We start from the raw sequence: 27412 nt of genomic DNA, 5'->3' as shown, positions 1-27412 counted from the left end.
CAATTGCGTCTGCCTCACGTCATATGTAAAATTAAACTTTCCAACTTTCATGGATGGTAAACAATCGATAAACGAAAACATATTCGCTGTTGGCAGATGTGCCCCTATGTCGAATGATCCCCCTTCTACCCTATTATGAAGCTAATGTTGGATTTGATTTATTTAGGATGCATTTAAACTACATAATTAAAACAAATAATTGTTTGAAAAAATTGCATTCATGATGCAAATGAAATTTTCAATATTTCAAAGATATTTTTTAAATTTCTCACTGTCGAATTTTGAAAAATGTATACATTAGAGTGACATCCGATTTTTTTTTTTAGATTACAAAGAGTGCCGGGTGGAATATTGTGACACTATGCCTAAATGTTAAGTGCTGAAAATTTGAGCCAAATCGGGCAACGATTTCTGGACGCGCATCGAGGTCAAAGTTCAGATATATGCAAAATTATCCTATTTATATGGAATAAATAGGTGAAACTCGTTAAATTTCTGCATTGTTTTCTAGAAATGTATAGATTTATTTATATTAATGAATATTACATTAAAATTTTTTTTTTTGGAAGTTAACCCTGCATCTCCTTTGGGTCAAAATGACCCAAAAACTGTATTATCGCCAAAATTCGGAAAAAATGCAAATTTTTCAGATATTTTAAAAATGTTGCTACTAAATAAATACTTTTGCAATTGAATGCAAAAGAATCGAAATATGTACGTAATTATCGTTGTAATGAGATATAAATGACAAAATTTGGTTAAAAAATGTTAAAGTTATTACAAATTCGCCAGACCATTAACGTGTTTCAGGCCACTTGAACAAAAAATTTAGGAAAAAAAATTAACATATTTCGAAAAAAATTAAAATAAAAGCTAATTTTTATTTAAAATATATCCGTCTTTACTTGTGTATGAGATTTTGTCTTCGTAGGATACCGTTAACCTATTCGCAGGTATGGCAAAACAAAATATTTTTTTAACGGCTGTTTCAAATCTCCATTTTAAAATTGTTTTTTAAACAAATTTCAGAATTTTTTGATCATCACATTGGGATTTATTGAGATCAAAATAGGGAATAAAAATATGAAAAAATTATGTCAATACCTCTTACAGTTTTTCCGTACCTGCGATTTAAATTTTGCGATTTTCAAGAAAAACTAATTTTTTATCCATATTTAGGCGAATGAGCCCAATTTCCTTAATGTTATAAATTTTAAGTAAAACCTATTCATAATATTATAGGTCTTATAATTTTAAATATGGTCTGAAAGTTTTACTAAAATCGGAAAACGATAACATTAAATCTTGAAAGTCAAAGGTCAAATTTTTCAATATTTGGAATTTCTAAAAAAAGATAGCGAAATGTTATATATTTTTGGGCCGATTTTAATAAATTTGTAAAATTTCATCAAGATCGGCCCAAAAATATACAACATTTCGAACATTTCGAAATCTTTCCAAGACAAATCCAAATATTGAAAAATTTGACCTTTGACCTTCACGATTTAAGGGTTAACGTTTTCCGATTTTAGTAAAAATTTCAGAGTATATTTAGAATTATCTGGACTATAATATTCTCAATAGGTTTTACTTAAAATTCATAAGAGTAAGGAAATAGAGCTCATTGGCCTAAACATTGCCAAATAATTGGTTTTTCTCGAAAATTTCAAAATTTAAATCGCAGGTACGGAAAAACTATAAGAGATATTTTCATAATTTTTTCACATTTTTATTCCCTATTATATTCTTAATAAATCCCAATGAGATGATCAAAAAATTCTGAAATTTGTTTAACAAAATTTTTAAAAATTTGAAAATGGAGTTTTGAAACTGCCATTAAAAAATTTTACTTTTTTGTTCATACCTAAGAATAGGTTAACGGTATCCTACGAAGACAAAAACTCGTATACAAGTGAATATGGATATATTTTAAGTAAAAATGAGCTTTTATTTTAATATTTCTCAAAATATGTTAATTTTGTTCCTATATTTCTTGTTCTGGTGGCCTGAGACACGTTAATGGCCTGGGAAATTTTTAATAACTTTAACATGTTTCGACACAATTTCTGTTTTTTATGTCTCATTAGAACAACAATTACGTACACATTTCTATTTATTTTAAATTAAAAACTGAAAAAATTGCAATTTTTCCCCTCGTAAATGCATCTCAAAACTTCAGAGGGCTTGCGGCATGTCTTAACCCCAACCGATTTACCTAAAATTTTTTCAGGGTGATTTCTTTCCAATGTTTACCAAGCTAGTGGTGAGACTTGCAAAAATCCAACTTACGTTTATTAAAGGCAACCCTAGTGCTTATAGACTATGCCAAGGTCGAGATTCGTAAATTGAGTTCGTTAGTGAAACCAAGAGATTTTGAGTTATTATATTACATTTCGTCCGTAGAGAGAATCAAATTACTTTGTGATAACTATTAAACAAACAAAAAAGGATAACAAAATAAATAAATTTGTGATAAATTGTGAAAAAAAATAGCAGAAAACTTTTAATTAAAATTTATCCAATTGTTTTATGTATTCCTCATCATCGGCCAGTGACAAATTTCAGCATAATGCGGGATTTTTTTTTACTTGCATTAGAACAAAGTTGTAAAAGACGTAACAAACTAAATACAAAACAAATTGATTTCCAAAATTTTAAATAAAATATTATATTTTAATATTGTAAAATTGAGAAATATTCATCTGAGACCCAACAAAGTATATATTTTCTTGATCCTTATGAAATTCTAAGTCGATTGAGCCATGTCCGTCTGTCTGTCCGTCTGTGTTAAACACGCTCACGTCAAAAATACGCAAACAAAATTGGTAGACTTGCAAAAAAATATGTTTATTGTTGTCCTAAGCAGTTTGGTATTGAAAATCAGCAAAATCGGTTCAGTAGAACCAGAGCTATGAACCAAAATGTGAGACAACCTAAAAAAATAAAAATTTCACATATTTTTGTTTATTTGTGTAAATATATTGCAGATAATACCATAAAACTTTACACACGTTATTTTTATAATAAAAGGACTAACTCTGGTGAAAATTATAAGAATCGGTTCATGATTTCTCCTAGCCCCCATACAAATTTCTTCCCGAAATATGGTTCTATGGTCTATAAATGCCTTCAGCATTGCAGTATCTATACAAAATTCAGCAAAAATAAGTTTCGTGCTAAAAGAAATCACAACACTAAATTTTTTGTGGATCGGCCCATATTTGACCATAGCCCCCATATAAAGTTCACTTCCGAAAATCACTTAAATTAGCATAAACATCTTATAAATATCGCTATTAAGTTGAAATTCGTCATAAATAATCCCCATATATATCAAAATCGATATACAGTGAATGTCACTTAAAATCGTACACCATCGTAGTCAAATTTTATTCATTAGTTTTAGAAAGTTGATGTTTTGGAAATATTTTAAAATGCTATTTTTATATTGTGTGTGCTATTACCTATCAGAAAATTGGGTATAATTTTAATTGCCCTTATCCACAAATAAAAAAATTGGGTAAGACTGTCAGTGCCCAGAATATCAACGCTTCATTTAAAATCGTAAAGGCACTAAAAAATAGCAAATGATACCCTACAAAGTATTAGGATTATTTAATATTAACATTTTTTTTTAATTTTTAAAGTTTTAATTATAATTTAATATAATTCTACGAATTTAAGTGAAATATGAATTTTGTGATGTTCTTTAATTTTCATCAATAATTTTTTAACGAATTGAGGTTTTGTTAACTTTTTTGTTGAAATATATATTTTTTGTTCCAATTAATAAAATGACTCTTAATTTTTTATATAATCACCTATTATTGCCTGTATAATTTCATAATACTTAAAAAAAAATATATGTTGTACGATTTTGAGTGACACTCACTGTACCTAATTCTATGACGATCGGTTTGGTTATAGCTCCCATATTTATCAACCTAAAAAATATGTATGCAGATGAAGGGTATTTCAGATTCGACAAAGCCGAATATACCGTTCTAACTTGTTTATACTAATTTTGAAAAAAATCGTAAAAATATTTAATTTTTATTTATTATTTTACTTCTTTGTTTTGCCCCAAAATGGTAGTGTTTGTTTGTTTAAGTACAACTTCGAGTAAATATGTTTCGACAACGATTGCCGTGATCCACGTTAACAACATTTCGATGATGAAGTACTCGATTTCGAATGCGGTGATTTGGCCACTGTATAATTTAGTTAAATAAATCAGTTTATTCAACATTAAATTATTGCTACATATTAAATTTATAGTTTTCCCTTTAGCTTTCAAAATAACTATCCTTCACTTGCACAATGATTTTCCTCTGCCACTTGTGCAAACTTTTACACTTTTATTGTTTTCATGTCAACTGTTAGATTCAATTAGAATTTTAAAATTGGTCAGTTGTCCACATTCACCTTTTACACGTTTCCTTTTGTTCCACAAAAAAAAAACAACAACTGGAAAAGGATAAAATGTATTTTTGTTAGATGAAAAGGCAACAAAATAACAAAAAAAAACAAATTCTGCACTGCTATTTTCAACGACACGTCCTAGGTTGCCCAAAAACGTGACTAGAAAAATTGCTTACAAATTCTAATAACTTTGATTTAATCTAATTATACAGTCCCATAAAAAAACAAGTAGAAAATAAAAGGCGAACAAAATTTTTTAGATTTAATTTTGATGGTAATAAAATACAACTTTGTATGTAAATTTAGATTTCTAATGTTGAAATTTGTTGGAAAACAACACAAGTTGTGTTTAATTTGCAAGGAATAAATTAGTTTTTTTTTTAATTTTTTAGGCATTCCATGAAAATGCACTGTTTGACACATCATGTTTCGGAGTCAAAGCCAGCAGAAGAACCTCATCTATTCAAATGTACCCAGGAGAATTGTGGCTACTCTTCGGTTAACAAATCTTTGTTGGCCATTCATTTGAATTCCCATTCAGTGGAAAGTTTCAAATGCTCGGAAAAGGATTGTAATTATGTGGGCAAGAGTAAATTACATTTGAAAAGGTAAGTTTTAAGTTGTAATAGAATTAAATTTATTTGATTTGGGACATAAGATTCTATAGAGAAAATTTGAGGTTAGTTTTAGAGCTGGGAGCTTAGAATAATTTAAATAAATGGCTCCTTAAAGATCATTATAGTTTGCCCTATGTTGCCAATTTCATTATCCTTTCTAAATTAAATCGATGGAGATTATTGAATTGGAATCTCTTTCCTTTAAATCATTAATTACAGGGACTAAAATCTGGAGAAAAGTAAGCACTGTGACTTGCTATAAGGAACCCTTGATCCCTACCTCCATTATTATTAACGATGACAAAAACCTTAAACTAAAATAATAAAAATATATCACAACCTCCATTTTATTTTTCTACAAAAAATCAAAGCACAAAAATCACATTAAAAACACGCAGTTTTATATAAATTTATTTCAACTGATCTATAAATTGCTGATATTTCGATCACTGTTTATTAAAGCAGCAACAACAAAAACTGTCGCCAAAACAAAAAAATCAATATGGTAGACATTAAAACACAAGCTGAAGATTAAAATGCCGACAATGTCCTTTAAAAGTTTAACAAACAAAAAACTTCAAAAAAAAAACTAAACGAAATGCATAAAAAAGCAGCCAACAATAATAACAACAAGTCATTCTGCCTCTAGAAACGTGACTTATCGATCGCTTTGATATGTTCTGTGAATTTTTACACACACCAACAACTCCACCATTACAAAAAACGACAGCAAAAAATTCCTTTTACTCACAGCAACATAGAGAGGCTTCTTTCTGCCTCTCGTACTCCAGCGTATAAATACTACAAGAAATAATCAAAACAAAGAATTGCAAAACTTATGCATGTTTAGCGTTGAAATACAATAAAAAAAAACAAACTGCATGTAAAAAACAACAACTACAAAAACATTTTTAAATGAAACTAGCCAGCCAATTGCATTTAAATGCAATTGCCACTGTATAGCGAACAAAAAACCCCAATACGAATAATCTAAATACGGTGATGAAGTGAATACTGTTCGAAGCTGGATGCGCTTCGTTGTCACAAGATCAGTCTGAAAAGGTTTTTTTTAGCAAAATATACTTCGTTTTAACTTCCTTTTTTAACGTCTGTATCCAAATCAATTTTCACCAAGACATTCCTTGAGGTTTGGATATTGACAAAGTAAATCTTTAACTTATGATAGCTGAGAAAGCAAGTCATAAGTCTTTCAGCATAATCCCAACCTATTTCCTATTGTCATATTTTGACGAATAAACTCACTTTGATCTTCTTCGAAGCCGATCCATGTGGAAAAACTTATTGTTTTACAAATTCTTCAATCTTTGGTTTCCAATACTCCCAAAAATTCATTCGTATTACGTGGTAATGATTTTTTTGACCAACAAAGCCACCTTGAAATGATCGCTATGAAAAAACCAAGAATTTTCATCAGTCAAATCTGTGCATTGCGCCATCATGACCTTATTGATCGATATAACTGAACTTCTTCAGAGCTGATCTACAGGGAATTTTCTTCAGACTTCGGTTATGTCATCATGACCTTATTGATCGATATAATTGACCTTCTTCGGAGCTCATCTACAGGGAATTTTCTTCAGACTTCGGTTACGTCATCCCGACCTTATTGATCGATATAATTGACCTTCTTCGGAGCTGATCTACAGGGAATTTCCTTCAGACTTCGGTTACGTCATCATGACCTTATTGATCGATATAATTGACCTTCTTAGGAACTGATCTATAGGGAATTTTCTTCAGACTTCGGTTACGTCATCATGACCTTATTGATCGATATAATTGACCTTCTTCGAAGCTGATCTACAGGGAATTTTCTTCAGACTTCGGATACAAATCGGGCTTTTCGTCATCCTGACCTTATTGATCGATATAGTTGACCTTATTCGGAGCTGATCTACAGGGAATTTTCTTCAGACTTCGGTTAAGTCATCCTGACCTTATTGGTCGATATAATTGACCTTCTTCGGAGCTGATCTACAGGAAATTTTCTTCAGACTTCGGATACAAATCGGTGCATTTCGTCACCCTGACCTTATTGATCGATATAATTGACCTTCTTCGGAGCTGATTTGAATTTTCTTCCAATCTTTGGTTACAAATTCTCTGGAGAACTATATCCTGCTGATCATGACATTTAAGAGAGTTTGTTAAATCGATCATGTAACAATGAATGCTGTAAGTATTCATAAACCTGGCCGACTGGAACCATCAGTTGGTAAAATCGTAAGACAAAAGTTTTCTATTACAAACCATTTAAAAAACATTTCAACTAAAAAGTCAATGAACTAAGAGAGTTGAACTAAAAACGCAAAACGTGCCAAACTAGTGCAATCTTTCAAGAAAATGCAAACATTCTGCATCTCAATATCCGGATCTGCTGACCAACAAACCCATCTTGCGATGCTTCGAAGTAACAGTGGATTGTTGACCTTTGACAATTGTCTCGGAATTAAATAGTGGCCTCAGTTGATGTATTGAATCGTTCATCGAAGTTTTAATATTGACTGATCACACGAATTCACTTTATTGAACAATCGTGTTGAATAGTCGACCGACTGTTACTCTATTTAAACATCGTCTAAATTGTTTGCTTTGGCAAAGGCCACTGTATTGACTAATCAAAAAATTATGCTGCATTAAAAAGTCGATTGAGCTCGATGTATTGTATTTTGTACCGAAGGCATTGTATTGAGCCATCGTCAAAAGTCGCTGAGTGGAACAGTTGCCAATGAATTTACTGATTTTCGGTGTTTAAAATTCGATAGAAGTCGATATATTGTATTGTGGAGTATAGTCTCAATGTCACCGTATTAAACAGTCGAAAGGAATGCCGAGGAATTGAACAGAAAACCCAAGTCCCTCTGTTAAATAGTCATCCGAAGTTGATGCATTAAACAGTCAACCGAATACTGTATTGGACAGTTAACGAGAGTCTCTCCATTAAAAATTTAATCAAAGCGGTAGTAATAAGTAGTCGAATAAAGTAGAAATCAGAGACAAAAGTCTCTGAGGTGGAAAAGAAGAATATTGTGCAATCAATTATTTACAGATTTTTAGAGTTGAATAGTCGACTGAAATCGACTATTCAAATAGTTGACCTACATATGTTAAATAGTTGACCGTAATCACTGCAACTGAATTGTTGACAAAGGTCTAGGAATTGAATAGAAAGCACAAGTTGATTTGTTTATAATATTGAATTGGAAAGCCAACGAAAGTCTCTCTGTTGAACAGTAGAGCGATGTCGCAGTAACGAACAGTCGACCCATGTTGATGTGTTAAAACATCAACGGAACTGGATGTCGGAACCTTCGAAAACTGTCGTTAATTTCAAAATTCATCTAAATTTCCGTGGTAAACAATCGACCGAAATGACTTTATTAAACATTCGACCGAAGTCTCTTCCAATCGACAGCAGTCAATATATGAAACAGTCTACCGAAGTCGATGTATTGAATCATCATGCAAAGACTCTTTATTGAAAACTCTGCCGAAGTCGATGAATTTAATAAAAAGTCGAAGTTCGATTATACAATCCATTAAAGTTTCTATTTTCAACCGTCTGCCATCACCCAAACCACTCTAATGAACCGTTCTCTGTGACCGATAATTTCAGAGCTAAAAATTTGTCCAAAGACACTACCATTGGCCGTTCAAAACAAAAATACTACCGAAATTTCTATATTTAAATGTCCGTACAGATCCCTCCATAGAAGACTCGCTCAAATCTCCCTATTGTACAATTTCCCGCAATAGATATATTAAATAATTAATTGAAGTCTCAGAGTTGAATAATCAAGAATAGTCACTATATTGCAATTTTGACTGAAGTTGACCATAGTCTCCTCAAAACTGTTTAAAAAGTTGTATTCAATACGAATTATTGACCGAAGTCTTAGAGTAGAATAGTTGATAAAAGTCACTTCATTTGAATGTTTACAGAAGTCACTGCTGTTTGTTTTAAATCATATTGAAAAGTTCCTATATGTACCGATCAAATCTCTTTGTCCCATGGTCATTGGGATTTTCCATTTCTTGGTTGAAAATCAACACAAAAAATGCATCTATATAACATCATCATGATCACTTTGACTAACAAATCGACATTGACTTTCCTCGAGTGTTCTTTAATCTTTGGTTACAAACTTACTTGTGTACTAAAGCCAGTTGCTAATAGTATTAAAGAGAGTTCTCAAAATAGGTCATGGAAGGACGTAGTTAGCATTGGCATATCTCTCTATTTATAAATAAGACTCGCTGATTATTACACCAGTTGGTAATATCGTAAGACAAATGTTTGCTCTTACGAACAATTTAAGTAAATATTGATATAAAAAATCTATAAACTAAGAAAGTTTCTTCAAGAAAACTCTAAAATCAAGATAATCTGGGAAAATTATCGAAATCTACCTTGACTTTCTTCGAATCTAATACTCACAGAAAAAGCAATTTTCACAAATCGGCACAAAACTGCATTTATACTTAATCATTATTATCATGTCGACCAACAAACCTTCCTCAAGATTCCTCAAAACTAATCCGCAGTAAAAAAATTCTGGGTGTTTTAAAAATGTTTAGCTTTTATTTTGAAACATTTGTACAATATAAATTTATTCAAAATTTTGGCCATTGGTAGCTATGACCTTTGCCCATGTTTCTGACAACATACTGATTCCGAGCCGAAGCAAGCCAATATCGGATACTCTGTTCCAAAGAGAAGCGTTTATCAGAGAGAGCGTTCTGCATCGATCGAAACAAATAGTAATCGTACGGGGCAAAGTCTGGAATATATAGCGGGTGAGGCAAAACTTCCCAACCACTTCATTCTAAACAGTTTTTAATAGGTATTGCAACATGAGGCCGAGTGTTGTCATGATGGAATATTACAGTTTAATGTCTGGCCGGATATTTCCGCAGTTTTTCGGTCAATGCTCGCTTAAAACGAATAAGTTGTGAACCCTTTTGATCCCACCAAATACAGAGCATTACCTTAGCGCTACGGATATTCATAACGTATGGTCATAACATTGAAGCGGTATTTCAGATATACAAAATCGTCTATCAGGGCCTCTCGGTTTCAAGGTCTCTTCGTATGGTACCCGATTTCCTTACTTTTGGATGAATCCTCGCAATCATTATGACATTTCCGCTTGAGTAGCTCTTAATGATTTTGCAAGCTCTTGTTGAGTTTGAGAACAATCTTCTTGAAGTAATGCCTCCAAATCCTGGTCTTCAAACTTCTTGGCTGGCCTGTTCGATATTTGTCTTCCGTGTCAAAATCATCACTTCTGAACCGCACAAACATTCTCTCCCACGTTGAACCAATGGCACACATTCACCATAAGCTTTGGTGAGTAATCGGAAGTAAAGCTAAACTTTGTTCACATTACTTCTCTAGTCACCTCAATCGAATGACAAAAATGAAACATATTTATCAGCTGAAGATATGCGACCACATTTGAACTAATTCATTAATTTTGAAACAGTCATTAAATCTTTGATTTCTTTTAAATGTCTCGCCTATGAAAGCAGCTTTTTATCCCACGTTTTTTTCTAAAGTTATCCAATTTGCCCAAATAAATTACTAAACATTCCACTATCCCGAGAGCTATTGCAAAGGATATTTTATTCAAGATATTCAAAGCAGTACCTAGATCGTTCTTCCGATCATTACAAGGGAGCTAGAACAATGATTATATATCATGTTCCTCACAGAAGACCGATAAGCTTAAAATCATGTCAAATCCATCCAAACTTATGAAAATAATCCACCAGCTTTTAAACAAACTTTTCATACTATCCTCATAGAATTTATGTTATTGGTGCTTTGGCTGCTGTTCAACATGTTACAAATGATGAGGTGGACTTAGCTGATGATCATGATGTTAAGGTTTCAGATTGTTGTAGGAAAATGTGGTGCGTTGTTTAGAAGAGTGAATTCTTATGTATGTCTTTGAAAGGGGCCCTTTTTGGCAAAAGAGCAACTGAGTAAACCCAATTTAGTTTAAAAGAAATCAGTATTTGAAAAGTATGCTGGTTTTGTTCAAACTAAGTAAAAACAAGTAAGAGCTATATTCGGCTGTGCCGAATCTTATATACCCTTTACCAAATTATACTTCAAAATACAAATTTTAAATATTTTTATGTAAACAAAATTTTTTTTTTGAAAGTTGTTTTTTATTTTTTTGGAAAAATTTATTTTTCGAATTTTTTTTTTAATTTTTTTAAATTTAAAAAAAGAAATTATTTTTTGTGCAAAAAAAATACGGGTTAAAAAATATTTTTCCGATTTTGACCCATTGTAGGTCCAACTTACTATGGCCTTATATACGCCGCTATATAAATATCTATCATTAGATATCCATATTGTCTATATTAATGACTTAGTAAACCAGATATAGGACAAAAATTGGACAAAAATCGAGGTTGTAGTGTTTTTTTCCTCATATCTCAGCCATTTGTGGACCGATTTTGCTAATTTTAAATAGAAAACTTCTCGAAAGCATGTCTGACAGAATTATTGAAGATTTCGATCCCGAAGATATCTGGGGTATTCAGAAAATTGATTTCAACAGACAGACAGATTGTGGAAATTACAAACGGAATGACAAACTTATATAACCCTTCTCACGAAGATGAAGGGTATAATAATTAAGAAAATATAGTCGGTCAAGCCCGTGCATATAATACCTTAAACCGGACTGACATAACATTTTGGCATTAATCTAAGTTTTCTAAATAGCAGCTGACATTTCCTCATAAAATATTGTAAAAATTTTACTTTAAACTTATTCATAGGTTAGGTTAGGAAGGGGTGTACATTGAGTGTACTTCCACTCAGAGACCTTGAGGTCCATTGTGATTCCCTTCAATAGAGATAGATAAAGATGATAGCCTTAGAGTAAGCAAAAAAAGTCCAAAATTCCGTCTGTTAAAAAGAAGAAGAAAGAAAGGAAAGATAAGTCTTTTTACGGATTTGGACCTGCCGTAGAACGTCCCTTAAATAGCCACCCTATTCCCTTAATGAAACCCAGTATGTTGCTTAGTTTGCAGCCAGCCACACTACCAAGTTCGTCCAGAAATCTATTTCCTAGCCATTTAAGTCTGTGACCCTGTAGCATAGGGCAGTTGCACATAATGTGCTCTACTGTCTCTATCTCCTCTGCATCCCCACATACTCTACAGAAGTCCTGTGTGCCATTATCCCATTTACCCTTAAAGGCTCCAATTGAGCAATGACCGGTTATCACTCCTACTAGAATCCTGAGATTGTACCTATCCAACTCTAACAGTGTTCCAGTCGCGTTCGCATTCAGTCTTGGCCATAAGGCCCTGGACACTTTGCAATCTGTTCTACTGCACCAGGATTGATTCGTACCGTCCCGGAATCTTTCGTAGATTACCCTGTAGTAGTGACAAATGGGTGGTCTAACAGCCCGTTCCCTAGTGTCATGGTCCAGATCTGAACCATGTCTAGCAAGTTCATCTGCTACCTCGTTACCCTGTATATCACAGTGCCCTGGTACCCAACACAATCTCACTGAGTAGTGTACCAATAGCTCCTCCAGAGCTCTCATACAGTCCTCTACTAGGTTGGAGTGTACTAAATGACATTCCAAGGCCTTCAGTGCCGCCCGACTGTCTACATATATCGTCACTACAGCCCCCCTATTGATGTGTGTCCCTATCAACTCTGTGGCTTTCCAGATCCCAGCTTTCAGAGAGACTTGATTTAAGCAGACTCGACGATCATGATATAATACTATTTCCGTGTTATCTTCTACAAGACATGGACTTACATAACTCCCATTAAACTCTTGTTTCTCCAAAGATCAAAACACATATCCCTTTTGTTCATCAAAAATAACCATTCAACGGCATTGATAATAAGCCAAACGTTATATCTTTAAGGACTTCTCTATTGATGAATGAATACTGGAGTACCTCTTAATTTGATAACGATATGTTCCAGGAATGGGAAACAGTGTTGATGATGGGTGCTTCATCACACGAGTTAACACAGTCGAATTATAAAATCTCTAATTAGTATCCATTTGAACATGAATTAGTTTCCTTTATTTAAATGAAGAGTTTGATCCTCTTGAGGATCGTGTTCTGCTTAAATTAGCATTTTATTATTTCAGGTTGTAAACTGATATTTTCTTCATCTGCTGGCCCCAAACGGTTGGCCTTTAAAAACTCTTTAAATAAATCCTTCTCTGTAACATATGCTCTCGTTGCTGTCCGCCCTGATGTTACACAAAACAGCAAGTAAATATCAATTCAATTTTCTTACACTTTTTGCAACATTTTCATATGATCAGCTCGGTTTTTTTTTCTCTCTTCATACAATTTGTGTGTGCGGCGGCAGCGCAATGTATGTAATTGTAAAGATTGTTTTTATTTTCGTTTTTGTAATGCGGTGGCGGTTGGTCGGTCGGTGGTTATTGTAACCAATTTAACCTTGAAATATGTTGATCTTTACATGTTCATATGTAGAATATTGCATACAATGTTTATACATTTATTTAGTGGGATCTTGGGTATGGCACAATGGAAAATAGTTGAATTTAGAAAGAAGCATTGTTTGTTTTATTAAAATTTTACCAAGTTTTGTTTGATTTTTTTTTCATGGTTTCCTATAAATGCGTGTCCAAAACTGACATTTACCGACGCCAATTGTCTGCACACAGAATGATGCTGATGATTAAGGCTTAACAACTATTGGAACAATGTTGCTTATTTACAACAAGCAGCAGCAGCTTCAACTATTGTTTGTGTTTCTTTGGCTCATAATCATGAATTGCGTAATTCAATTTAATCACATTTCAAACGATCTCTCTCCCTCATGCTCATTCTCGTTGACTTCAATTCAATTAAAAATCAAATTCTACAATTCCACTGAAATCGATTTGAAATTCAGCAACACACACAAAACACTAAAAACAAGGAACACTGCAACAACTGAAAGAAAAAAAAAACAACTGTCTACAAACTCACGTTCCTGTGTTGTGGCAAATCCTTTGCCTTTAATGGAGTAACGTAAGAAACTTAACGTAACATGGTCATTTAAAGACAGGAACCGCCGTTTTATGTAGCTGTCTCATAAGCAGTGAGGCACACATGCCTCTGCATACAATCACAAACACACACTCTCTGCCACACTCACTTGCAGTTACACACGATAAAAATGAGGTGGCAAATCACGCAGCAACATTATTTGTTGCTAATTAAGCCTGCCTCAATGGCTAGAGATATTTTTTCGTACTCGTACAAGTTCATAAAGCAAGATTGAACTCCAAATGAACAAGTAACGAGTGCTATAGTCGGCCAATGAGGCTTAAGTGTAACCTTATTTAAGATTCGGAATGTTTGTTTTATAAATCGTTTCAAACTTGGGTTGTAGAAAACCCAACTTTCATGCTCTTACAATTCTAACTTTACAACAGTTCACCGATCAATTCCATTCGACTTTTTATGGAGAGAATGAATTATTCCACAGTGGGGCAGAATCAACATTTTTTGGAAATAAATCTGGCATTTCTAAACGGCTCATCCGATCGTGATAAAAAAGACTTAGCCGAGCGCTTTCCAAAAATATAAAAATCTTAGAAATTGGATGGGAAACAAAAATATTGCACGAGTTTAAAAATTTTACATGTCGAAGGTACCCTACTTTGAGCCAGCATAGCGACGCCCCTGGATCATTTTAATAACTTAAACTCGAATACTCCTTGGCTACGCCCATGTCAAATTTTATCCCGATCGGATGAGCCGTTTAGAAATGCCAGATTTATTTCCAAAAAAAAATTGTGGTTTAAAAATGTGTCTATGTTTAAAAGTGTGTCTAGAATGGTTTTCCAAATTCTTTGGAGAAATAAAGAAAGGCAAGCGCAGACAATAACTCAGCAGGAAAACTAATCTCCAGACATGTCCGCAAAATCCTGTCTTCCAGGGATTCTTCACAATGTGTGGGAATATTCTTATAAGGTTTCTGTTAGATTTATACTATTCCAGTTTTATCATTATTTTACTTATTTTAGACTTATTGATAACTCTCTTATTTATTTAAATATCGTAATTTTTAAGTAATCCTTTATATACTATATAGGATATGAGATCAGTTACTTTGGGTAAAAATTTAAAAGCTATGCTATGACTTGAAGATAACGAAGGCGTATCCTTTTTCTTACACGTGTTAACTGCCATCATTCTCGTGATTTTACTTGTAGAAGTAAAGACTCCAAGTTCTACCATGGGCACCGCTATCTACCAAGGATATAAATAAAACTCCTGGATCTGGCAGAGATTCACGCAATTTTGAAACCTCAAAAACGAATTTCATCTACATTTCTTCTTTGAATATCTATGCTGACATTCGAACATGCAATGCGGCCGTAGAATTATCATTCTTTAGAACGAAAACAACCTTTGACAGTTTAAATAAGTATAATTTCTATGCCGTTAATTTCAGGTTTTGCTAAACTTTACACTACCTTGTGGCTTTAACAATAGATTGCAGATTGCATGAGTAATTCTACTCTCTTTTAACTTGGTCATTAGAAAGTTGCATATATCTGGGCCAACTATGCCGCATTGGTTGCAGAGAAAATAACGAGGAAGAAAACGTGTTTGCTTCTTGAGCAACTGTCCAGTAGTGTCTAGTAGACGAATAAACTTCAGGGGATGAACTGTCTTACCAATTGAAGGAAACCGTGGCTAACATCCTGCATTTAAGCATTCACCATACAGTTGATGACTCAGATACATATAATGAAGTCTTACTTTGGAGATTGGTCTCAGAATCATTTGTATTATTCTTGGACTCAGAGCTTGAACCCTACTCATGCAGTGCTTATTATTGAAAATTGGTTATGGTATTTGGAAATTCAATTTGAACTATGCTCACATTGAAATTTACTGGAAAGACTTTAGCAGGAAGTTTATTCCACATACGATAGTAGTGAGTTGTGCAGTCCACATGGAAAAAGAAATATTTCTTCTAACTGCATTATTAGTAAAAAAAAACTCATGGAACAGAGAGCCGACTCATTTAACACATACGAATGTACTTATTTCATATAAATAACATAAGTGAAGTATTGAACTAAACCATCAACTAACCTTAGTGTATGGAACCAACGTTCTAAGATCAGGGAACAGGTCATGGATATTACTTGGATAGGTAATACTGATTCAGTTAAATTTCTTGACGTGTGAGTATCACTCAAACACAACAAGATAGTTTTTATGACACAACTTAAACTGAATAAATCAAAACCTTTAAAAATCCTAGGAGAATGAAATGGGCGAAATTCAGTAGTGTTGGTGATATAATACCACCTCCAGAAATAGATAGATAAGATGGTACACAGAATCTAGACGACTCATTGAGTTTTCTATCCAGGTCGTTAAGGTATGCTTTCTATACTTCGTGTGTTGGGAGCGTCAAAGACCTAGGAAATTTCGGATGACGGAATCTTATAATAATACAGATAAGGAAATAATGTAAGAAATGTTTTAATGAGGCGATGTGGGTCCAAGATCCGTTGAGCTGGTACGACTATCGGCTTAGCTTCAATACTTTCAAGAGGGAAACCAGAAGAGCCAATCGGGAATCATGGAAGTGTGATTTGGAAAGTACCACGGAGGCATCATGTCTACGGAAAGTACTATTCAAAAATATGGTCAAAATTATTTCCAGAATCCGGGGAAATGAAACTGCTAACGAAGTGTGGCACAACGGAACATTCATATCGCTCTTCGTTAAGATATTGAATTTGACAGACTAGAATTGGTGTTGAAAGAGACAAGTAGGGTGGTCTACGATTACCACTTATAGGGCCGTTTTCTCATTAGGTGATAATCTTTTTTTCCAACGAAATACAGCAGATTAAAGAAATTTGGTTTTCTCAATGTCTCATTTGCTTCTAATCTGTCGCAAAACTAACCCGACCTCATCTGCCAATTATTATTTATGGTACAGATAAATTCAATCAGCTGACTGCTGTTCATAGTTTTTATGTGTTTGTGTTTTTGTAAACGAAATTAAATAGATTTTATAAAAAAAAAGTTTAATAGAGGAATTAACATTAATTTGATGGAGGATGAATTCGAAGAACATGAGTTCCAAGTGATTTCCAGGCCTAACTACCTGGCAGACATGCAGGATAATGAATTTTTCAAAAGATTCCGGCTGTCGATGGCCACATTAAACAGCTGATTTATGTAAACATGTTGTCACTTGAAGGCACGGTTCCCAATTTTCACATCTATTTTGAGAGGTATTGCCATCTGAAAATAATGTTTTTTGTCGGTATATTGAGAAAACCAAAATTGTTAACGGACAGTTTATCGGCCTAATAAATTTATGTTGACATTTAGTAACAGGCAGTTTGTCGATACAATGAGAAAACGGGCCATGAATTTAGCCTATGTATTAATTCGCAATTAATTCTTTAAATGAATGATTAACTGATAAAATAAATCTTGATTTTAAAAATTGAATTAACAACCCACGTAACAACTATTGTATAATAACATGATTGATGCGAGGTTAGCTTCTTATGTCCAGTATGATCTATTTAGTTTCAGGATTTCATCAATATTATTTTTGTTAGGGTTTCCGTGTAGATACTAGTTGTCCATACGACAGTGTTCAACCTGTTCATTAAATATCCATTCTATGAGATATTTCTTGAACTCCATAAATGGCTCAGTATTCTCTAGGTTTACAATATGCTAGTATTTTCATTACTCATTATCTTACAGTGACGTGTGACCTTTATAACCTTCAAATCTCTTTATATGATTTAGAAATTTATCTCCTTCTTACACGTCATCATATTCCGAAATTTAACGTTGTCGTTTCTTCGAATTTTGTTAGCAAACTGTTAATCTTTACATGAAAGACTATATTTATAACGAACAAGAAGCTAATTGGCTTCGAGTCATTAATATATAGATCGGTTTCTTCAATTTGTCGGTTTCTCGATCCCATGTTCTTCTTTCAGCAATTCGGGTGATACAGTTACTATTCATAAACTTTCCTACAGTCGTAACACATCTTAGGGTTGGGATGATGCCCCTTAAAAATATATTTTGTGTCTATTCACTAGCCATCCTTCCTTCGCTCTCTCTCGGGTGGTGGATAAAGCTGCTTTAAATTTCACTTGAATTTCGATCTCAAAGTTTGAGGGGATCTTTTCAATAGCCGTTATAGAAGTAGTTGTCAATTTAATCAAAAACAAGATACCAGGATCGAAGTATATGATCATCAACTGATATTTACAGTTCAGGGTCTCGTGCTATAAAACAAAACGACAAACGTTAAAATAATAATATGGAAAGTTTCAATCCTTAGAAAACAAATTTTCCTGACCCAAACCAAATATCAGACCTTAAATACCTATTCTCCAACCATAAAGAACTTTTAGAATATTGAATAACAATACGTACTCCATCGAATGTACATTAATGTACGTTGAAACTCTGTTAGTACAAGAACATTTTCAAATTCCCAAAATGTCTAAGTTGGTTGTTTATGGCGGCTTCTGTGTATTTTGCGTTGGTGGCTGCTGCTATGATTTTGGTCTTTTGCTTAGAATTCAACTACAAAAAAATAAAAAGAGGAACGACAAGTATAAAAAAAGACCACTCTGGCCTGTGCCTCAACTCAATGCGGCAATTAATTCGAAATCTACTCATGTACTTACGACTATGTCTGTTAAGCATTCATTGGTTTTAAGCTCAATACGATATGAGTTATATTTTTTTAGGTTTTAGTTATTTGTTGTTGAGGTTGTTGTCGATGAATTTTACGCTTTTAAATCGTGTTTTACTGATTTTAACTCTCACATTTCATTTGGTTGAAGTTAAGGACATTTTCATCTGATTTCGTTGGCAGGTTGGTGGTAGTGACGTTAGATAGGAATGTTGTAGAGCTTTTTTTGTTAGTTTTTGGCAAAATTTTAACAAACAATTTTAAGGAATGTTTTTTATAATAAAGAGATTTTTCAATACCAATTTTAGTGGAATTATGTAGATCTTTATAACCTTTATTAATTTTAATAAGATTTTGATTAAAAAATCATTATTTTTTTTTAATTCCAGACACCTCCACTCCCATTTACCCACCTCTAAAATAAAACATTTTGCCTGCGAAAAATGTGCCTTTAAAACCAACATAAAGGGTCATTTACAAAGGCACATGCGTCAGCATACCGGCGAAAAGCCCTACTCTTGCCCACATTGTGATTTTCGCAGCACCACCTGGGAGAATTTGCGTAAACACGTTTTAAAAACAGAAAAACATGCAGGAAAATTTGTGTTCGAATGTTGTAAATGTAAAGAAGAACTGGAGAAAGATGAAACACAAGAAGAAACTAAAATTAAAGAAATATTCAAGACGAATTCCCATCAAGAATATCAAAAGCATTTGAAAAACCAACACAAAATGGATAAATAACGGAAAAAAACATTTTAATAGCAAAAAGGTTTAAGTATTTACTAAATAAGCTGGTTACATATTTAGTTATCAAACTTGGTAGCACTGTTAAGTAGTGTCCTCTTAAGCAAACACACAAACCCTGTACTTATAGCACAGACACTCATGCACTGTAATTTTTAAGCTTTTTTTATATAAAAACAATAAAGCAAAAACAAACAACAAAATTTATAAACAAAACTCTCTTTAAGCATTTTATTTATTACTCTTTATTTCTAACAAAATACACTTTATTTCATTTACTCTTAATCAAAATTAAATCTCCTTTTACCATCGAATCGATAGCCATAAGCAGCAGCATTTTTTGTATCCACCAGGGCAGGATTACGATGTTTAAAGAACGAACCATGAGCATGTGCTGGCCGGGAGGCACTATTCGGCACACCATCCATTTCCCGGGGATAGAAAGCCTCAAACATGCCCTCCGGTGGCAAGACCGAAGCAATTTTCTTGTCATTTGGATCATAGCTTAAAACAGCTGAAGGCATGAAAATGTTTAATAAAACATTAACTAGAAAACTGGTCATTAAATAACGCCACATATTTGTTTATTTTATGTTATAAATTTAACTTTTATATTATTTTTGCACGAAAGTAGAAACAAATCACTTTTAAACCACTTTTTAATCTGTACAATGTGTATGAATTTAGTGGTGGTTGGAGTTCAACTGTTGAGGCTGTTTCGTTTGCTGTCTGTTGTGTGTGGCGTTTGTTTTGTTTGAATATACTATTTTTCTTTACTTTTTTTTTGGGCTCGGCTGAGCAACATTTTTAATTGTTAATTACTTTTTATTAAGACATTGTTATTGTTGTTTTTGGTTCCATTTTAGTTTCTTTTTGATCGTTTTATGCTACACTTACCTTGCTATTGTTTTCGTATTGCTGTTGTTTTCTTGTCAATTTGTTACTGTCATTATTAGTTTGATTGTTTTTATTTGTTTTATTTATCTCTTCGTGTTTGCATGTCATTAGTTTGTGTGAAGTGAAGGCTTTTAGTTATTGTTTTTTTTTTGTTTGTTTTCATTTTGGCATGTAAATACAAAAGACTTAAAAGGCAAACTTGCTAATAAGTACTAAGCCATTTAAAACAGAGTTGTATTTTAAGGTATTCTGTGTTTAAAACAGTTATATTTATCAACCTACTTATTTTCAGTTATAACAGTTATATTATGATGAACTTTACAAGTTTTTGTTTTTTTTAATTTTAACAACAATCCCAGAATTTAAATATAGAAATTTTGAGTTTAAAAATACATAACAGAAATGAAGAATTTATGTTAAAAATAAATCATACATAATACTCAATTTACATCTGCCTGAATTCTTAGTATGAACCCCCAAAAGACGGAACTGGTTCTGGGGCAAGATTAATGACTTTAGACCCCCTAGACCGAATGGAATCTTTCTTGAGATCAGGGATAGTGCAAAGTTCCTAAGCATCATTCTAAATAAATTATTATCCTGAAACCTGAACATTCAGAAAAGGATAAACTAGGCCCACATTGGCATCTACTCTTGAAAGAAGGAAATTGCTACTAACTGGGGTATTGGGGCGAAAGGTAATTTCAAAATTATAAATTTCTAATTTGCGAATAAAATTAACAATTTCAAAAAAAAATATTAAAAATCCCGGCATATAAACAAGAATCCCACCTAAAGAAAATTTGGTCATTTTAATACAGACATTTAAGCAAACATTAAGATTTTTTCCAAAAATATCATCATAATATGTAATTGTTTAGAGAAATTTTATAATAAATTAAGTATTGACTATTTAAAAATTAAATTGCATTCAATTTATTAACAGTCATTTAAGGGTTAATACGGAAATTTCGATGATAAGAGTATGTGTCCAAAATGGGTGGAAGAATGTACTAAACAACAACCTCATTTAATTGTCACTATGTTTATAAATGGCACTGCAAACTAAATTTAACAAAACCAATTTACAATCAGAGACATCTATATTAATTTATAAGAATTAAAACAAAATTTATTATTTTTTAACTTAATTAACTATGTAATCAATATTTTGCAGTGAATGTTAAAAATATTATTAAATAAATTGATTATTATCGCAATAAACTTTAAAATAAACATTTTTTAAGTGATTAAATGCTTAATTCTACTATTGTAAATACTATGTTACCGACATTTATACCCTGCCTTACCTTTATTACCCTGATGTTAATGTAATTACCTACCAAATACAACCCTGCTGCCCAGCCAAAGCAAACATAAAAAATGGCTGTCAAAATAAGAAAAAAAGAAAGACAACACAAAAAAGAGGAACAGAAAACAACAAGAATTAAATATTAATAGTTTTTGTGTACGTAAAGTGAGTACGAAAGAAAAGAAGTAAAAAAAATCATTTTTTTAAACGCGATTTGTAACAAAATTAAGCCTTAATTAAATTAAAAAAATAAAATAAACCTGTAGAGAAAATCACAGCAATCAATAAAACACAAAAATATTTAATAGAAAATGTCGAAATAATTGCAAATATTACAGAGAAAATTTGAAAGGAAAAAATTAGAGGTGAACAGAATCATTTTTTTTCTTCATCAAATGTGTGTTCAGTGAGTGTGAGTGTGTGTAAATTAAATAAAAAATATATTGTAAACGAATCAAGAAATAACATGAAAAAATAAATAAATAAAAAATATGATAACAACAATGGATACACGGTCATATACATCATCAACAACAAATGCAACAACGGGACGAAATGAATTTGCGATGCAAGGTAAAAATTATTTAGTTTTTAAGTGATAAAGAATTTGGGAAATTCCCAGTTACATCTTTGATGTCCAATAGGTAGAAAATAAATTTGGAAAAATGTTACAGCAGGAACAAGTGAAAGTCTTGAGATGGAAATCTCTATTAAAATCCAGTTTTACATACCTTCACTTACAACATGAACACATTTAACACACATATTGAAACTTTATCTTTAGTTTTTCGTTTCTTTGCAAATGGGACACTCCTTGGTTTTGTGTGCTTTAGCATGCAATATTTCTTGTGGTTGTTGTAATTTTTATTATTGCTAATATTTGTTGGAAGTACGTATTGTAAGCGACGTAATAACCAACTGCTTGCTGCAGCAGTGCTAGTGAATGAGGGTGGGTTTTTTGTTTTAATTTATTTATACATGAATGACTGACTGACTGAAGCAACAAGCTGTTCGTTCGTTTAAATAGTTTTACAGCTTCAACTTAAGTACTTTTTGAAAAGAAAAACAATTCTCCTAAGCCCCTAATTTAATTTATTTTTCAATTACTTTATTAATAATTTCAAATATGTGTTTCCTTTTCCCTTGTATGCCTCTTCACCATTAATTGTTTAATGTGTGTTTTTGTGTGTCTAAACAGCTGTCAAAATTTTGTTTTTATTTTGCTCCCGGACAAAAATAGTTCTAAATTTTGTTTCTAAACTATGAACTTCCGTTATTTACATTAAGGTATTTTTGTTGTTGTTCTTTTTTACTAATTCTGTACTTTATATTTTTCTCTTTAACAGAATTGACCCCAGAACAACAGAAATTATTATTAGAATTGCGCAGAAGACGTCAAGAATTGTTGTTAGAAATTCAGGTAATTATCATACATTCAACTTTAAACGTAACAAAAAGGTTTAATTTTAAGCTTCATTATATTTCTCTCGAACCAGCAGCCAAACAACAAATATTTATTAAGCATTTTTTCCCAGAAACTTAGTTTTGCAAGCAAGCAGACATGGGAACGTTAAGGCTCGCCTAGAAAATAATCTAATCAAATTATAAATTGCAAACTTTTGCAGACGTTTTTCGAAAGAAAAGTGAGTCGTAAAAAATAGCAGGAAAAACAATTTGTTTTAAAATAATTATTAAATTTCACAAGAAAATAAATTTCGGAATTATTTTCTGGTCAAATTTTGCAATGAGGGAATTTCTAAAAAGTAAATGGGAATTTGTAAAATCTTAAAAAAAGCAATGTGAAAGGAAATTAACAAGAATCCCAGTTAATGAAAATAGGGGAATTTTAAAGCAAAATTTAAAAAGTTAAAGCATAAATTAAGAGTTTCTTCACAAAAAATTTTATCCATAATAATTTTTTGGGTAAATTAAGCAATAAGGGAATTTTTAAAAAGTAAATGGGAATTTGTAAATCTTAAAATAACTGTGTGAATTTTATTACAAATCAAAAATTTATTGTTTGCAACAAAAACTAGCAATTCCCATAAAGCTTAAAAAAATCCCGGCAAATTAACAAGAATCCCACTTAATGAAAATAGAGGAATTTTAAAGCAAACAGTTGGATATTAAAAATTTAATGTAAAATATATACATATGTATAATAAAAAAAATTCATCCACAATTATTTTTGGAGAAAATTTTATTATGAAGGATTTTTTAAAAAGTAAATGGGAATTTGTAAAATCTTAAAAAAAGGCTGTGAATCTTAATAAAAATCAAAAAAATATTATTTGCAACAAAAATTAGCAATTCCCATAAAATTTAAAAAAATCCCGGCAAACTAACAACAATCCCAGTTAATGAAAAATGGGAATTAAAGGATAAACCTAGAATCAAAATTTTCTTATATTTTCTAGTTATATTTTTGCCCGAAACTACTCACAATTAAAACTCTCTCCATAATCAACAAATAATGTACTGCTCTGCTTTAATGATTCATTATTCAACTACACATTCCTTCTTTTCTGAGCTCATCTTTAATTACAATTAATTGTTTTTTTTTAATGTTCAAAAATTCATACCACTAAAAATCTAAATTAGATAATTTAATTTGTTAATATTTTTTTAGCAACATTTTTCTAAATCCCTACTTGTCATTCTATACTCACCCCAAGTGTTAAATGTCAAATGGTTTGTTTACATTTAAAATCATGCTATTATTGAAACTATTATGTTTTTGTTGTTGTTTTTTTAATACATTTTATAAAGTTTGTTATTGTTTTTTTTAGTGGTTGTCTTTTATTTCTTCAGTTTTGCCCGCCCGTTATACTCGTATGCAAATTTGTATTGTGTGTGTTATTTTAAGTGAGGTTTTTTTCAGTTTTCTTATCAGCTTTTTTTAAACTATCAAATTATTATGACTTATTTAATGTTTAGAGCATTCACCTTTGGTTTTTTAAGTGTTTAATTAGTTTTTTTCTTTAAGTCTGCTTTAGAGACTTTTTCTTTTTGCAAATTCTTTTATGCTGTTTTCATTCATTAGCTTGGATAAAGAAAAAAATAAAGAAGTTTAACCTGTAAAATATCAGAAATAATAATTGGTTGTCTTCAAAATAAAATAATTTAAATGTTTTTTGGAATTTTTTAATATTTGTCATTATATATTTATTAGAAAATAATTTTTTGGAGAAAAATTTATGAATTCCCAGAAAAATCACAAAAATCCCAGAAATCATACGAAAATTCCACTTAATGAAAATAAACGAATTTTAATATAGAAATTTAGAATTAGAAAAATTAAAGAAAAAATTATATGCAAAATTATTTTATGGGGAGATTTTGTCATGAAGGCGTTTTGAAAAAGTAAATGGGAATTTATGTAATCTAGAAAAAAGAGTAGGAATCCTATTAAAAATTAAAAATTTATTATTTACAACACAAATTATGAATTCCCAGAAAATTAACAAAAATCCCAGAAAACAAAAAACAATCCCAGTTATTAAAAATAAAAAAAATTTAACATAGAAATTTAGAATTAGAAGAATTAAAGCAAAAATCAAATGCATAATTCTTTTGTGGGATGATTTTGTCATGAAGGCGTTTTGAAAAAGGAAATGGGAATTTATGAAATTTAAAAAAAGAGTTTCAAAATTATTAAAAATCAAAAATTATGAATTTCCAGAAAATTAACAAAAATCCCAGAAAATAAACAAGAATTCCAGTTAATAAAAATAAACGAATTTTAATATAGAAATTTAGAATTAGAAAAATTATAGCAAAAATTATATCCACAATTATTTTTTGGGCACATTTTGTCATAAAGGTGTTTTGAAAAAGTAAATGGGAATTTATGAAATTTTAAAAACGAGTGGTAATCTTACTAAAAATTCAAAATTAATTATTTACAACAAAAATTATGAATTCCCAGAAAATTAACAAAAATCCCAGAAAACAAAAAACAATCCCAGTTATTATAAATAAACAAATTTTAACATAGAAATTTAGAATTAGAAAAATTAAAGCAAAAATCAAATGCATAATTATTTTTTGGGGAGATTTTGTCATGAAGGCGTTTTGAAAAAGTAAATGGGAATTTATGAAATTTAAAAAAATCTTATTAAAAATTAAATGTTTATTATTTCAAACAAAAATTATGAATTCCCATAAAATAACCATAAAATCGCCGAAACCTTACAAGAATCCCAGTTAATAAAATTAGAAGAATTTTATTGCAAACATTTTAAATTTAACAAGATAATGAAAAAAATAAGATTTTCTTTAAAAAAATTTCATCCATAATAAATATTAAAGAAATTTTGTAATAAAGGAATTTTGAAAAAGTAATTGGGAATTTGTAAAATCTTTAAAAAAATAGTGTGAATCTTGTTAAAAGCAATCATTTATTTTATACGACAAAAATTATCAATTCCCAGAAAATTAACAAGAATCCCAGTTATTGAAAATAGGGAAATTGTCATACAAAAGTTTGGAATTTGAAAACAAACAACAAAAAATAAGATTTCATTTACAAAAATTTAAACCATAATTATTATTTGAACAATTTTTTTACTGAGAAAATTTTAAAATACTAAATGGGAATTTGTAAAATCTTAAAAAAATAGTGGTAATCATATTAAAAAGAAGAGATATATTATTTACAATAAAAATTATGAATTCCCAGAAATTTAACAAAAATCCCAGCAAACTAAAAACAATCCCAGTTAATGAAACTGGCGAAATTAAATGCAGAAATTTTGAATTTAAAAAGTTAAAAACAAATAGGCTTTCTATTTAAAAAAATTCAATAATTTTTGGGACAATTTTGTTAAAAAGGAATTTTGAAAAACTAAATGGGAATTTGTAAGAACTTAAAATAATAGTGGTAATCATATTAGAAATTAAAGATGTATTATTTACAATAAAAATTATCAATTCCCAGAAACTTAACACAAATCCCAGCAACCTAACAACAATCCCAGTTAATGAAAATGGCAAAATTTTTAATTTAAAAAGTTAAAAGCAAGAAGACTTTCTATTGAAAAAAATTCATTCATAAATAATTTTTGGAAAAATTTTGTTACAAAGGAATTTTGAAAATATAAATGGGAATTTATAAAAACATAAAAAAGAGTGGTATTTGTTTAAAAAACGCAAGAATCTAGTATTTACAATAAAGATTATCAATTCCCAGAACCATAATAAAAATCTGAGCAAACTTAAAAAATCACAGTTAATTAAAATGGGGAAAATTTAATACAGAAATTTTAACTTTAAAAAGTTAAAGACAGGAACATTCACGTTTCTAGTCAAATAAATTCATTCATAAATAATAAATGGAAATTTAAGTTTTTAACTTAAAAAAGTAGTGCGAATCTTATTAAAAAGCAGAAATTTTAAATTTGCAACAATAATGATCAATTCCCAGAAACTTAATAAAAAATCCCAGCAAACTTAAAAAATCCCAAATAAAAAAAAATAAGGAAATTTTAATGCAGAAATTTGCAACTAAGGAAGATAAAGCAAAAAATTCCATTCATAATATTTTTGGGGGAAATTTTGTTTTGAAAGAATTTTGATTAAGTAAAATCTTAAAAAAACAGTGGAAATATTTTTAAAAAAAATTAACAATACCCACAATCTTTGTTTGTAAAAATATAGGAATTTTAATACAGA

General features: G+C 31.0%; 3 protein-coding genes across 3 annotated transcripts in view; 2 read left to right on the top strand and 1 right to left on the bottom strand.

Annotated features, from left to right (window-relative positions):
• LOC135950771 (zinc finger protein 91) overlaps positions 1-19539 on the top strand; it is a 48503-nt gene extending 28964 nt beyond the window's left edge. The window contains exons 4-5 of the mRNA XM_065500301.1: positions 4815-5030; positions 19173-19539. Of these exons, the coding sequence (XP_065356373.1) occupies positions 4815-5030; positions 19173-19527 (571 nt within the window). The 3' untranslated portion in view covers positions 19528-19539. The remainder of the gene's footprint in view (positions 1-4814; positions 5031-19172) is intronic.
• Positions 19540-19733: 194 nt separating this feature from the next.
• LOC135951604 (uncharacterized) lies at positions 19734-20167 on the bottom strand. The gene has a single exon (XM_065501287.1). It carries the CDS (start codon positions 20106-20108, stop codon positions 19812-19814), a length of 297 nt encoding a protein of 98 aa, XP_065357359.1. The 5' UTR covers positions 20109-20167; the 3' UTR covers positions 19734-19811.
• Positions 20168-21832: 1665 nt separating this feature from the next.
• Positions 21833-27412, top strand: part of step (cytohesin steppke) — a 117032-nt gene continuing 111452 nt past the window's right edge. The window contains exons 1-2 of the mRNA XM_065499330.1: positions 21833-22312; positions 23086-23159. Of these exons, the coding sequence (XP_065355402.1) occupies positions 22231-22312; positions 23086-23159 (156 nt within the window). The 5' untranslated portion in view covers positions 21833-22230. The remainder of the gene's footprint in view (positions 22313-23085; positions 23160-27412) is intronic.

This window comes from Calliphora vicina, chromosome 2, assembly GCF_958450345.1.
Source record: "Calliphora vicina chromosome 2, idCalVici1.1, whole genome shotgun sequence".
In the NCBI taxonomy this organism is placed as follows: domain Eukaryota; kingdom Metazoa; phylum Arthropoda; class Insecta; order Diptera; family Calliphoridae; genus Calliphora; species Calliphora vicina.
This window is presented reverse-complemented; position numbering and strand designations above follow the sequence as displayed.

Bases quoted from the DNA above. Each gene is read 5' to 3' on its own strand.
- LOC135951604 (XM_065501287.1), bottom strand. From the start codon at position 20,108: ATGTGGCGTTATTTAATGACCAGTTTTCTAGTTAATGTTTTATTAAAC.